The following is a 13,182-nucleotide window of genomic DNA, read 5'->3' on the forward strand; positions in this document are numbered from 1 at the left end:
ACAGCGCGATTGCGGCACCACCCCAGACTACACCACAGCGTTGTTCTTACTCTGCCCGGCAGACCGATGGACTGGGACACGGTCAAAGAGGAGGAGGAAGCGGAGGGGCTTGATCTCGACACGTTCGATTTCGGCAGCGTTCTAGATGGAACATCATCCTTGCATGGATCTGATTTCGAAATTCCAATCCGGTCGGGTCTCGACGACATGATGAGCACCAGCGACCATATCGCCCAACTCCAGCAGCAACAGCTCCAGCAGCAACAGCAGCAGCGCAATCTCCAGTCACAGATGGCCTTCATCGAGGACGCACTAGCCACTCATCCCTTCTTCGCCAATTCACAGCAGCAACTGCACAACCCCTATCAGCACCAGCCTCAATTCCAGCTTCCACCAATTACGTCCCCAGCACCCACGCCCTCAGCCTTATCTGGGTCTAGCCTGCACTTCCCCTTGCCCGAGATTCAGATCTCTGAATTCCCATCCGAACGGCCATCTGTCGGCTCAGCCTCACAATCGCCCTATTTCGGATCGTTCTCCTCGTCGCCCACGGGCTCGAGTCTGACCTCCTTTTTCGCCACGACCCTATCCGGCTCGGGAGAGTTGCCGACCGTCGTGCAACGCTCCTCTCCCACAAGCTCTGGCTACACGTCTCCCCTCTCCCTCTCCGGCCAGATGCACGCTTTCAGCATGAGCGTGGCTTCGGGCACCCTGGCTTCGTCCGGCTCGGCCGTCTCGGGCTCCGGACCCGTCGCGGTGCCACCGCCCTCTTCCTCCTCGGCCTCCAACAACAAGCGCAAGAAGCCGCTCAAGAAGAAGCAGGCCTCGCTTCCCAACATCCTGCCGGCGCCCACCGCGCCCGCGACCACCAGCGGCGGCGGGCCACTGTCACTCTCGACGTCGCCCACCTCCTCGTCCTCGTTCCCGCAGATCATGTCGATCCACCTGTCCCCTATCACGTCACTTCCTTCGTCTCCCAACGCCCAGCCCTACTCGCCTCCGGGCCATTCCCCGCCTTCTTCGCCTCGCAGCTCGCCTCCTCCACCCTTCGCCGCCGGGGCGACCTGGGTAGCCGATATCAAGCCAAGTGTCACTCTTCCTGGCCTCGGACAGGGTCCCAAGATTATGTACCCCACCCAGCCAACCGCCTCGCCCAGCCCTGCTCACGTACAGGCACCCGACTCACCGATCTCTATTCCTCCCCTTTAGCAAGGTGCTGTACGACGAAGTGATATTCTCGGCGGCCAAGACTCCCACCAAGGTCACCCTGATGTGTACTCCCACCGGGTATGAAACCATCCTTCGTCTTCCCTTGCGTACACGTGTCGCGACGCACAGCGTTTCCTCTGCCGTACTCGCTCCGTCTTCGCACTAATGCCAACGCTGCCGCGCCCAGGTTGAGGCCACTGTCTGTTGAGTGCCTCATCAACAGGTCGAACCTCCCGCAGCCCGTCGTTGTTCAGCCAACCCAGATCTCGATTCACGACGATTCCAACGACCAGCGGTACGATTTGCTTCGCCACGCCTCCCCCCCACAACAGCCAATGTACATTCGAACCGACTGGGCGGGCTGTGCTGACACGCTCAATGTGCTGTGTGATTACAACAGACTGACGCCCACGTGTACTATTATCGAGTGCCACTTCCCCTTCCCCACCGTCATGAAGACTTGCGTCGGCGGCGTGAAGGTGGCCAACGTGCAGTTCCGGCTCTTCCATGCTCCTCCCGCTCCAAGCGCCCCGGTTCTCCTCGGTCCGTTATCTTCTCTCTCGCTCGTTTTCTCCCTGTTCTCGCTCTGCCGTTTCTCATCGTGATCAATCGTGGATGCGTGATTGCAGATGCCTTCTACAAGGACGGAGAGATGCGCCACCTGCCCATGGTCGCCTATCCGCACACCAAGGCCAAGATCCAGTGTTGGGCCATCATCATCTGGTACGCCGACAAAGGACCCGAGTACGAACAGCTCACCTGGGCCGAGTTGGCGAAGCGCTTTGCCTACTTCTACACGCGCCAATTAAACGAGACCATGCATCCTCAGTCCCTTCGCTTCCTTGGCGAGAAGCTGGGTATCCACACTCCCCCCCCCGTTAAGCAAGACGTCGACGTCAATGCCAGTGAATGAAACAACTAACAACCATGTTTGCTTTTCTTGACCCGCAGGCGTACCCAATGCTGGCAAGGAGAGCAGCAAAGACGAGATCGTTACATTCGAAACCTACATGCAGACTCGAGTTGGCCATTGGCTCTACAACGCCGTGCAGGCCATCAAATCCGTAACCCTCCCTAATCACAGTGTCGCGCTCCCTTGGACCCCTGGCTGATACCTCTGTCTTCTTCTTCTTCTCGTGCAGTACCATGATCTATGGAAGAACTACTCCCTGCGCATGTTCCTCACACACAAGGACGCCGTGATACTTCTCAAGCAGATGGGCGCCAAGCCGGGTGCGTCTCACACACTCCTCGAGATAACGCGTTGCTCAGCTCATGGGCTAACGTGATGATTGGTTCGTGTTACACAGGCGACTTCCTCTTCCGCATCCCCTCGCAGCTGGCCGAAGAGGACACGAAGGCGTTCAAGACGCGTTCGCCCTCCTCCACGCTCGTCTTCACCTACGTGCAGAAGGTGGACGATGAGCTCAAGTTTGCGAAGGTCGACGTCAACGACAAGGTTCGCGAAGATCCCAAGTTCGTTCACCAGAAAAAGGTTCGTCCCCCAACCACGGCGTCAGGTAGCACGTGCCATGCAGGTGAGGAGGAAGGGTCTCATCATCATCATCACCATCGTCATCTTCATGCCCCCCTGCAGGAGTTGGTGAACGTGCTATGCCTAAACGAGAAGGGGGAGATGATTTTGAGACACAAGATGGACTGCGCCTTCAACGAGAAACAGAAGAGGAAGGAGCACGTAGGCAAGAGCAGCGTCAAGAGCAGCGGCGACGACGGCGACGAATATGAGACCTACTGAGTGGGGGATGGGCGAGTGAGTGACCGTTCCCACGTGTACAGCGGACCTTCAGCTGCCCCTCTTCTCTTTTGTAATTGTTTTGTTTGGATTTAGAAAATCTATTTTGTAAAACCTGTTTTTCACCACACGAGCAGGAGGACATGCGCACCACTGGCCGCGCTGATGACCCAGACCCTCATCGTCAGCACTATGCCGTGGCCGGGGCAGAGGTGGTGGCGGTGCAACGCGAGGAGCGACAGTCAGAGGCGGTGGAGGTGAGCAGCACTTGTCGAGGAAGTGGCAGCCACTGGTGGGGGGCGACGGGAGATGGGGGCAGCTACGGCGCGGTGATGATGATGATGCCGGGGGAGAGGCTGGGCGAAGCGGGCACAGTGGTGTTGAGCGGCCCTGACCACCCCTTGTTCCTGTTCAACTGCGACCCGGAGGATGTGTGGCACCGGGACCTACGCACGAGCGGTGCCATGAAGTCCTTCCTTCACGCCTACCAACAGCTTGGGGTGCTCCTTCCCGACCACACGCGCCCACGAGGCTCGAGAGAGCACGTACGCTCACCAAGCTTCGTTTCGTGTGCATCAGGTGCCGAGGACGATCCTGGTTCTGAGCGAGCTACCGCTGGATGAGACACGACACAGCACCGTGGCACACATGTACGCCCCGCCCCTTTCGTCCTTGCCTTATCCTTCGCCAGCAGATCCCTGGTTCTCAAAGGAGAAGGCACTGCACAGGCTGCGGCCTTTCGCGCAGGGCAGCCTCGACTTCCAGGTGGTGAGCCAGGTAAGCACACTCGGGCTCGAGTGGCGTCATGGCGTCCTGTGATTGATTTCCACACAAGGTGTACGACGACGGGAGGGTGGACGCTGATGCTCCGCTCACTGGCGAGACGTTGGGAGACAACACCAAGCCCTTTCCCTGGCCCGACGACACATTCGACTTGGTGCTGGGAAGAGGGGTAAACAAACTTTCATCTCCTGGTCACGTCGGCCCCTTTTATGCTCATCTCTCGTACTTTCTTCGCCTCCAGGTGGTATGCTTGTGTGAGATCAACAAGGCGGGCGGGCCTTGTGGCGTGCCCTGCAATCTGGTGCCGTTCATGACGGAGGTAGCTCGAGTCCTGCGAAGGTACGATGATGGCTCTCGCACGTGAGGACCGAGTGATGGGTCCTGATCAGGCGATGATGCGCAGGTCGAGCCCAGGGAGGCCACCGCACCAAGCGCTGCTCCACGGGGACAAGGCAGGTGGCACCGAGCGCTGTCTGGCGCTTTGGCGAGAGGCGGCTCGAGCCCTTCCTCCCCACATTCTAGTGACGCCGCTCATCTACGAGAATCGCTTGCGAGGCATTCGGATCGTCAAGGTGTAGGCGGGAGGGGAGGGATGTACATAGGAAAACATAAGAAGAAAACGTTTGGTGGAGAGGACCAGGTGCTTGTAGAAGTAGAGATGTACAAAGGAAAGACGGACGCGCGCTTTGTCCAAATAAATTGGTCGGCCTCGCGTGGGTTGGCGATGGCCGCCGTGGCTACCGGCCGGCCCACTACTACCCGCCGAATATGAGGAGGAGGAAGAAGCGGGTGGCGGAGTGCTCAGTGCCCGTCGTTCTGCCTCTTGCTGAACTCGCTGCCGGCAACGCCCAAGTGGAGGATCCTGTCGCCCGTCTGGTTGACCGGATTGACGTTCTTGCCGATCACGATGCCTGTGTGTGTTCACCAAGAATCAGAGCGCAGTTCGGCACGCAAGAGCACACGGCATGGGCAATATGGTACCGTCCTCCGGGGCATAATACTTCTTGACGATGTCGCCAAAGATGTTCTTCACGACAGCAATGAGCTGATCTTTTCGCACCCAGGTATTGATCTCGGGCCGCACCTCTGTCCCCCGAGCAAGGTCAGGCAAAGAGAGCAGCACAGCCGTGATATTGGGATTGAGACGAACCCAACAGGCCACCGACGTCGGTGAAGAGCCAGTAGGAGGAACTGCAGATGGCGGGCTCGTACTCCCTCTCAGGTTCGTCGTGCGAAATCATGTTGAGGAAACCCAGAATGTTGTCCACACCGATCAACGCGCTCTTGATGTACCTGCAGGCAAACGTAAAATACAATAGATGAGCCTCGAGGTGCGTCACACTTCCACTGAGGGCCGTGTGAGCAGACCGGGTGGCGGGGAAGAGGTACCTCAGCTGGAAGGTGTGGGGATTTCCGATCTCGACGGTGATGGCGTTGATGCCGAGCTGCGCCGCCGCACCTCGCAATGAGCCGTCGGGACCCGTGTTGCTAATGGCCAAAGGGGGAGAATGTGAGAAAAGATGGCGCATGTGGCGTCGGGGGGTGGGGGGGGGCCATGTAACGCACTGCACGATAATCTGCGGGTGTTGGAGGAAGGCCATTCGCCTGGTCATGGGGTCGTTCATGTCCGCACGCACGTAAAACGAATTGACACGCCCAAAGGACGCCGTGTGCAGATCTGTGCATGGCATATACGATCAGGCCATGCACTCAAAGGCAGTACCACGGCACGCATGACCCGGCCTCGACATGACGTACCAATGAGGTACTCGAACTTCTTGACGATGTTGTGGAGGAAGCGGTTGGCGAAGATCTTGCTGCAGTTGGGCGCCCCCGAACCAGGGAACACGCGGTTCAGGTCTGCTCCGTCGCTGAACCCACGAGAGTTGTTGATGTAGCCTGTTTGGTGTTTGGTTGTGTCGTGCTTGTGAGCTCGTCGGTGAAGACCATTCGAGCGAGAAAGCAAGGGGAGGAATACCGAGGGTGTTGACGACAGGGATGGCGACAAGAGTGCCGCACAGAGTGCTGCAGTCTATTTCCTGGAACAGGCGATGGATAAGAGGGATGCCGTTCAGCTCATTACCGTGCACCGCCGCCGTAATGCCCACGACCGGTCCCGTGAACGCGCCACAAGCCACCTGCGTTTGATAGAATCGAGAGAGAGAGAGAGATGCTCGTCACTCTGCTCCTAAGAGATGAGAGAAGAAGAAGAAGTACCATGACCGGGATCTCGATCGGTCGGGCCATCGAATCCTGCACGAGGGTGACCCACAGGCGCGTGATGCTATCTCGGGGGAGGGCGGCGAGATCGAGGTCTTCGCCGACATGCAGCTCTGTCCGGTTGAGGGCCGACTTGATCCGTGGCTCTGCCGACTTGTCAGTCAGCTCGTTGGCCTGCTGGATTTTCTGTGGTGGTGTGCAAGCAACGCAGCCGCATGGGCCACAGCGAGATAGCGTTAAGAAAAAAATAAATAAAAATAAATCTAAGCCGGACAGAAAGGAGTGAGGAAGGGAGCGTACGGTGGCGATTTGATTGAATTTGGCGGGCTTCTTGGAGAGGTAGAAGTCCTTGGTGCTGTAGACGGCTTTGAGACCCTTGGCCCAGGGCACGTTGCCCTTACCCAGCAGCTTCTCGGTCTTTTTGATGAGCTTCTGGAAGCCCGTCGCGTTGAGGCCTCCAAACTCTTGGAGGTAGAAGATGGACTGCGAGCACACCAGAACGTCGTTCCTGAGGACGGACAGCGAGTCAGGCGTGAGGGCGCTCTTCTTCTCCCGGTACTTTTCCCTGAGCTTCTTGAGCTCCTGATTGACCTGCTCCTCGAGCACCAGGTAGGCTGCATTCACGCGAATAACTTCCGCTTCGATGGCAGCGATGAATTGCTTCTCTGTCTCAGCGTACTCGGGCGCCTTACCCTCGGGCGACACCAATCGGGCTAAATCCTTGAGCAGATGCACAAGTTGCTTGTAGTGGATGTACGATTCCCTCCATTCCTCCGATTGCTTCAGCAAGAGTTGCTTTCCGAACTTCATCTCTCTTGTTGCTGCCGTGGTTTTACCGAGTGTGCTGATGGCCAGGTCACAGGGCACAGGTCAGCCGAAGGTCCCACCAGCACACCTGTCATTCCTCAAATGTCGCTCCAGTGTGTGCTGCACTGGGCCGATCGAGCCAGGTATTTGAGGTATGGCAAGTGCCCTCCAGCGCAATGCCCCCGAAATCAGGCGGAGGATCCGGTGACAGGTGTGGGGTTGTGGCGAAGCTCCTTCCAAACCGGGTTTTTGACCGGTTTTGCCCTGGTGTGGTCGTTCGCGCTACTGATTTCTCCTTCTCGAAGGCAAAGTGGCGACGTACGATCCTTGCACGATGGAGACGCCCAAGGATGTTGTTGAGAACAAGTCCGAGGCGGAGCCGACAGTCGCTAAGCCACACACCAAGAAGGCCAAGTACGCCGTGGTGGTCAGGCAGGGCTCCTTCGAGGTTGACAAGCATTTCTACACCAAAGTGCTCAAGTGCGCTCCCACAAGATGCCTTGCCTTGGTTAATTCTTGTGCCGCACACTCGCGTCTCACTCGTGCACGATCTTTCGCTGTAACGTTACCACAGTGCTCAGATTCATCCTCTGGTGGCGCATTTCATGAGAATGGACAACGAACGGATCATTTCGCGCTACACCCATCTGTACCCCACCGTAGATCGTAAGGCTCTGGAAGTACAGCCCCACCTGCTTGGGGCTCCAAGTGAGAAAGTGAGAATGGCGCTGCTCACGATTTTTGATACTCTGCAGGAGTTGCTCGCCTACAAGCCCTCGTTCTTCAGATGGTCTGGCGCTGATCTGTTCAACGTGACCGAGGCCAAAGGGTACCCTAGCCACACCTTAAGATCTGTCCTTGTGGAAATCGCGATTTTTAATTCAACATCCTGATCGCAGAGGGCGCAAGATGGTGGTCATCGAGACCAACAGTTGTCCTTCTGGTCAAAAATCCTTCCCTCTCCTCAATGAGGGTGAGGAGAAGAACGGCTACCAGTATCTCATCGATTACACCTTCAAGCCCTACCTGGAGGAATGCGAAGCCAATGGCAAAATGATTGAGGGAGCTCTTGCTGTGGTTTTCGACAAGGTACTCTCGGCTTCAGGCACAAGCCCTCCTGTGGTCTCTCAACGTGAGTGTGTTTACCACAGAATGAAACTGAGGCTGCCGGGTATGCCGCGTGCTTGGCTGACTCCTTCAATGAGGAAGTGCTGCTGGTGGAGACCCACGACCATGAAGAGGAAACCAACGTCCGGTGGACCTCCGATTGGGTTCTCGAGGCCAGGACCTCCGATGGCCAGTGGCGTCGCATCCGTGCCGCCTTCCGCTACGTTACGCAGAAGCCCTGGAGCCGGTACCTCTCCTGTGCTATGCTATGCTGGGAGATCTACGACCGAGCTCTCACGATTTCTCCAGGCTCCCTGTGGCAGGTGCCAAGACTCTCATTCTCAACCCTGTGGTGGCTTGTCTTGCTGGCGGCCGTAACAAGCTCGTCGCCGCCAAGGCCTACGACTTCTTCAACGCCGAGTTTGAGCCCAAGGGTACGCATACATTGATCGCGCCCTTTGAGGAATTTCGCCCTCGCTCATGCGAGTGTATTGACAACATTGTGTCGCCCTTTGGTTCACAGGCCTGGGCATTCGCGTTCCCGAAACTAGGGAGGACGTGGCCAAGGACGAAATCCCTCTGTGGGTCAAGTCCATGGGTGATCACGCTGTCGTCAAGGTGCCCTACTCCAACGCTGGCCAGGGGTACATTCGTCCGTGGCACGGGTAGGCTTTAATCGGGACAAAGGCTAACTCGACAATTGTTCGCTTCTGCAGCGTCTACACGATCACATCTAAGCAGGAGCTGGAGGAGCTCATGAAGGAGCTCAACCAACAAGGCGCTTATGAGCAGTACATCGTGCAAAGCCTGATCGGAAACTACTCGTGGAGCTCTGTCACACGCCATGGCCAATACTTCCACGTTGGCACGGTGCGTTCGGCGTCCTTTTCTCTTAAAAGGCCACTTGGGCCGAGGACCTTTGCTGATTCGGTTCTAGTGCAGATTCCGGACAAGAACAAGAACATCTACTGCGCGGACATTCGCTTGATGGTGCACTACAGCTACATCCACAAGTCCTTCCGTCCCCTCGCTATCTACTCTCGGCGAGCCCGCAAGCCCTTGCCCCAGGTACGGCCAGCCATATGGCTTATGCCCTCGCGAGCTGTGGTTATTGAATGCTTTCTTGCTCTCCTTCCATCAAATCTCTTCAGAACCTGAGCCCCGGCGAGACCTCTTGGGACTATCTCGGTACCAACCTGTCGTTCAAGCTCGACGACGACACCTGGAGCACGGAGACGAACCGACTGCTGCTTATGGACACGCGCGACTTCAACCGTCTCGGCGTCGGCACCGACGATCTCATCGACGCTTACATCCAGGTACCCAGCGCCACACCACTCGCTTTACTCACCACTTCGACTCACCATCGTGAGAATCGATTCTCCTCAGACTGTGCTGGCCACGGTGGCAATCGACAAGCTTGCCAGGAAGCTGATGCACGTCAACGCCGAGGGGCAAATGGAGTTCAACCACTCCCTCTTCCTGTCGCTCAACAAGGACCCGGTCCTCCACGGCGAGATCCTCGACCCTTCGCACCCGCAGTCCCAGTAAGAGGCTGCCAGCGGCCATTTTCGCCACACGAAGATCGTCCTCCCTCGTGTTTCTGCCAGTTGGAGGTTCGTGGCCCAATACTAGACACTGCCTGTTTTATTAGCCATGCTGCTCTCTCCATTGGGGGGGGGGGTTCGCCGACGGTCTCCGTGTTGAGTGTAATTGCCCCACGTTAGCTCGAGCTGGCTTCACTTCATGAGCCTTTCGAGAGATTCTGCCGCCGTGCCGCCGAGTCCCATGTGCCGCACCCACGCCTTCTCCACCTGCTCCACGATCACTGCCGCGACGTCACGACAGGCGAACCAAAGTCAGCTTTGGTGGCGGAGAGTCAAGACAGCCGACGGATGCACAGTACTGGGGAAGCGCGGATCGTTGAGGCACATGCTGAGGTAGAACTCAAAGTTGCCCTCGGTGATCTCGATGTCTTCGGCGTCCGTAGCGACTGCGTTGGACGGAGCAGACGTGGTGCCGAAGTTGAAGAAGCCCGCGGACGTCGCGGCGGGCGTTGCCGCGGTAGAAGAGCGGACCGGTGCGGAGCTTAACGTCGCCCTGAGCCCTAAGCTGGAGGACGTAGCAGGAGCGCTGGATGAAGTGGACGAGGAGCTGCTCGCTGCAGAATAGGCCGCGTCGACCATGATGGGTTGTGGGGGGAAGGAGTAGTTCGGTGTGGAGGCAGCTGGGGCAGGGCCTACTCGCTGAGGGGAGATGGGCGCCCCAGCGAACGGAAGAACAGCGGCTGGAGGAGGGTCTGGGATGTGAGAGCGAGGAAGCAGAGTGAAGACCTCAGCCTGGGCGCTGGCTGGCTCCGGTGGGCTACTCTCAACCTGAGAGCATTGAGTCTGAAGCAGCTACTCAGCTCCGGCTCACAAGAGGTGTGCGGAACTGGACGGTATTGCACGTACCATCTCTTCTTCCTCGACGTCCATCTGTGAGCTCGGAAGCTGGGTGTCGGTTGGGATGTCAAGCACAGACCCTTGGCTCTGCAGGCCTCTGCCGTGGCGCCATTCGAATGCTCCCGAGTCTGTCATGAGCCGTTGGCATTCGTTGACCTCGGTTGGGGTGTTGAATCGGAGCAGAAACTCCCTCGCGTCGCTCACCTGTTGAGAGGCGCCACCAACGTTGAGAGAAGGTAAGCTGCAGCCAAGGACATTTTCGAACCGAACGTTCAAGGCTTTGATGTGCCTTGCAGTACATGCTGGCCTTGACGACCTGCATCACCGGCTTGCTTCCTTCCCTGGAGAGCTCGATGCTCTCCTATGAACATGTAGCGCGAGATGCCTAAGCGCCACTTCACGCAGGCAGTCCACTTCCTCTATCGCTACGCACCAACAGTCTCGTCGTACTGCACGTAGCGTCGCTCGGGAGCACCACGGAGAGCAGGTGCGGAGAGATGCACAGGAGCGCTTTCTTCTTGGAGGTGACCCACCTACATCCTTTTACTCTGCACGAGTAGCTCACGTTCCACGACTTGGTCATGTCTTTGTGCTTCCTTTGCGTCTTCTACAGCAAGCAGCCTTGGATGCGCTACGTTTTGCTTCGGTCTGTTCCACAACTTTTTCGAAACTGTTCCGTTTCGTGTTTTGTCGCTTTTTTTATTCCAATAACAGCGTTTCCGCCATTGCACCTGCCCGCTCGGCCTCCGCCTCCGCCTCGGCCAGGGCCTGAAGCTCGAAGGTACGCTCAATCCACGACGTGTCCCACTCGTCGTTCGTCCACCCGCATAGCTCCCGGTGGAGGACGCTCGTCCAGTTCCGCACAAACGCCTCGACAGCGGCGCGGCAAAGGCCACCGTCCGAGACAGCCCCTACCGATGTGGCCATCGCCGAGACCCTCGCCCCGGAGTACCACGAGCAGTGCTGTAGCATCCCCAGGCGAAGCTTGCGCTCAACGACTTCGATCAGGTCTGGTGGTTGCACGCCACGCTCGCCCCGAGCGCCGACAGTGGCGAGGGCGCGGTCGATCCGGTTCACGCACACCACGGCCGCGAGAGCGGCCGCATGGGCTTCGCCGGCGACGCCGTGGAACAGCTTGTAGATGGCCTCGAGTCTGCCAAACGCCTCATCTGTCACTTCCAACATGGCCCGGCCCACAAAGGGCGCGAAGTCCTCCGCGTCGACCACGAACATCACGCCGTCGACCGAGGCGCCATTGAACAGCTTGCCCTGCCATCCTGCCATTACAACCGTCCAATCAGCCAAGTCTGGTTTGGGAGAAGGCGGAGATGATGATGGCCGCGCACCGTGGGCACGCTTGACCTCGAGGAGGACGACCCGCACGCCCCAGACCTCGACCACGATCACGTTGACCGGGCGCGCTTCGTTCACCTGATCCTGCTGGTCGTGGGCAAGAAGGGCGCGAAGGATGGAGGACTTGCCGCTCGACCTCGTGCCCGTCACCACCACACGCACGATCCTGCTCGGGTCTGGCCACTGTTCGGCATCGCCTTTCCCTTCCCCTTCCACCGCCTCTCCATTCTCCGGCGCATCTCGTCGCGGCCGCGGATCGCATCCGTGCAGCCATCGATGGCGAAGGATGTAGTGGTCCTTGAACACCTTGGCCCATGGCACCTGCCAACAACAACAACAACAGAAGAGAGAGCAATGAACAACGGCTAGGGGTTGATGTCATCGATTGTCGTCAGTCTTGATGGCGCACCTCATCCACGACACCAGAAGAAGAAGAAGAAGTTAGTCGTGGCCGCTTGGACGCCCTGCTGCCATTCACGCCGCCCTCTTCGTGGCGCGGTGACGATGATGATGATGATGGCGGCGAGGCGGTGAGGCTGAGCACGTAGTCGTGCAACCACCCTGGGTCCTCATCGTTCTCATCCGGCAGATTCTCTGCACTGGCCTCGTCATAGTCGCTGTGGTCTTCCTGCAGGAGCAGTTCAAACAGCGTACGCCATTGCCCCGCGCTGTTGGCGAAGCGGAAGCGGAACGCAGGGTGATCCGGATCGGCGTACGTGAGGGTGGGGGCACTGCAGGCGGGTGCACCACCAGAACCACTCGTCGATGGGCGCGTGGTCGGGGCTGGGGCACCACAGGTTCTCCATCACCTGGCCCTCGAGCGAACCGCACACGTACCACCGCACACAACGCACACCACACACGCCACACATGGGGTGTGAGTCCAACCCTGTGCAGCACACGACATGTATGTCCTTGCACGATGCCACACGCCGCAATACGAACCCGGGGGAGTGCTGGGGCACAAGCGCGCACGACGGCAGCGGCCGCGCATCCAAACTCCGACTCGAAGATGCTCTCCCAGAGGCTTCTGTCCAGAGCTTTGGGGGGGGGGGCACATGCAACCTCCTCCTTTGGCCCGGGTCCGGGGATGTGAGGGAGGTTTGTTGGGGGGGGGGCAAGATACCGAGGCGGCGCCAGCGGGAACAAACAAGCGTGGCCTTGAAGAGAACATTCCATGGCAGCAAACCCAAGATGCGCAGTTCCACCTCCTCTGGCAGCTCCACCTCTACCATGATTTATATTTTTGATATAATTAACTATTTTAAATAAAATAAAACCACCCTGGGTACAGGAGAATGAATAGAAAAAGGGTGAAGGAAATACAAGTACAAAATCGGACAGGTGCGCAGTAGCAACAAGCGATCATTATAAAGCGTACGATTGGACAGAAAGGAGCGCAGTGCTGCCTCCGCTTTATTGGAGCGCTCCTCCCGCAGTCTTTCACCTCAAATTTTGGTTTACTTCGAGCCCAGTGGTGCAAACGCTCGCAGTAGCCACAGGAAC

The 13,182-nt window shown here is 58.1% G+C and overlaps 6 protein-coding genes across 6 annotated transcripts; 3 read left to right on the forward strand and 3 right to left on the reverse strand.

Annotated features, from left to right (window-relative positions):
* Nucleotides 1-66: 66 nt before the first annotated feature.
* ACA1_038400 (uncharacterized protein) lies at nucleotides 67-2,965 on the forward strand (the record flags this gene model as incomplete). Its single annotated transcript, XM_004335620.1, has 9 exons — nucleotides 67-1,127; nucleotides 1,174-1,287; nucleotides 1,433-1,504; nucleotides 1,610-1,752; nucleotides 1,839-2,066; nucleotides 2,161-2,273; nucleotides 2,352-2,442; nucleotides 2,520-2,704; nucleotides 2,807-2,965. The coding sequence occupies 9 exons, from the start codon at nucleotides 67-69 to the stop codon at nucleotides 2,963-2,965; spliced, it is 2,166 nt and encodes a 721-aa protein (XP_004335668.1).
* A 338-nt stretch (nucleotides 2,966-3,303) lies between these two features.
* Nucleotides 3,304-4,323, forward strand: ACA1_038410 (uncharacterized protein; the record flags this gene model as incomplete). Its single annotated transcript, XM_004335621.1, has 5 exons — nucleotides 3,304-3,507; nucleotides 3,710-3,739; nucleotides 3,798-3,914; nucleotides 3,987-4,084; nucleotides 4,149-4,323. 5 exons carry the CDS (start codon nucleotides 3,304-3,306, stop codon nucleotides 4,321-4,323), a joined length of 624 nt encoding a protein of 207 aa, XP_004335669.1.
* A 223-nt stretch (nucleotides 4,324-4,546) lies between these two features.
* Nucleotides 4,547-6,775, reverse strand: ACA1_038420 (succinylglutamate desuccinylase/aspartoacylase, putative; the record flags this gene model as incomplete). The annotated part of the gene is made up of 9 exons (XM_004335622.1): nucleotides 4,547-4,656; nucleotides 4,727-4,831; nucleotides 4,896-5,038; nucleotides 5,135-5,233; nucleotides 5,312-5,423; nucleotides 5,504-5,644; nucleotides 5,724-5,883; nucleotides 5,963-6,151; nucleotides 6,266-6,775. The coding sequence occupies 9 exons, from the start codon at nucleotides 6,773-6,775 to the stop codon at nucleotides 4,547-4,549; spliced, it is 1,569 nt and encodes a 522-aa protein (XP_004335670.1).
* Nucleotides 6,776-7,106: 331 nt separating this feature from the next.
* On the forward strand, nucleotides 7,107-9,430 carry ACA1_038430 (uncharacterized protein; the record flags this gene model as incomplete). The annotated part of the gene is made up of 11 exons (XM_004335623.1): nucleotides 7,107-7,252; nucleotides 7,347-7,452; nucleotides 7,528-7,601; nucleotides 7,672-7,861; nucleotides 7,924-8,126; nucleotides 8,189-8,313; nucleotides 8,403-8,523; nucleotides 8,596-8,749; nucleotides 8,822-8,947; nucleotides 9,031-9,198; nucleotides 9,269-9,430. The coding sequence occupies 11 exons, from the start codon at nucleotides 7,107-7,109 to the stop codon at nucleotides 9,428-9,430; spliced, it is 1,575 nt and encodes a 524-aa protein (XP_004335671.1).
* A 188-nt stretch (nucleotides 9,431-9,618) lies between these two features.
* Nucleotides 9,619-10,065, reverse strand: ACA1_038440 (uncharacterized protein; the record flags this gene model as incomplete). Its single annotated transcript, XM_004335624.1, has 2 exons — nucleotides 9,619-9,707; nucleotides 9,786-10,065. The coding sequence occupies 2 exons, from the start codon at nucleotides 10,063-10,065 to the stop codon at nucleotides 9,619-9,621; spliced, it is 369 nt and encodes a 122-aa protein (XP_004335672.1).
* Nucleotides 10,066-11,022: 957 nt separating this feature from the next.
* On the reverse strand, nucleotides 11,023-12,911 carry ACA1_038450 (uncharacterized protein; the record flags this gene model as incomplete). Its single annotated transcript, XM_004335625.1, has 6 exons — nucleotides 11,023-11,600; nucleotides 11,670-11,997; nucleotides 12,086-12,304; nucleotides 12,393-12,485; nucleotides 12,652-12,716; nucleotides 12,866-12,911. 6 exons carry the CDS (start codon nucleotides 12,909-12,911, stop codon nucleotides 11,023-11,025), a joined length of 1,329 nt encoding a protein of 442 aa, XP_004335673.1.
* Between the last annotated feature and the right edge of the window lie 271 nt (nucleotides 12,912-13,182).

This window comes from Acanthamoeba castellanii (assembly GCF_000313135.1).
Source record: "Acanthamoeba castellanii str. Neff unplaced genomic scaffold scf7180000084568, whole genome shotgun sequence".
Lineage (NCBI taxonomy): Eukaryota > Discosea > Longamoebia > Acanthamoebidae > Acanthamoeba > Acanthamoeba castellanii.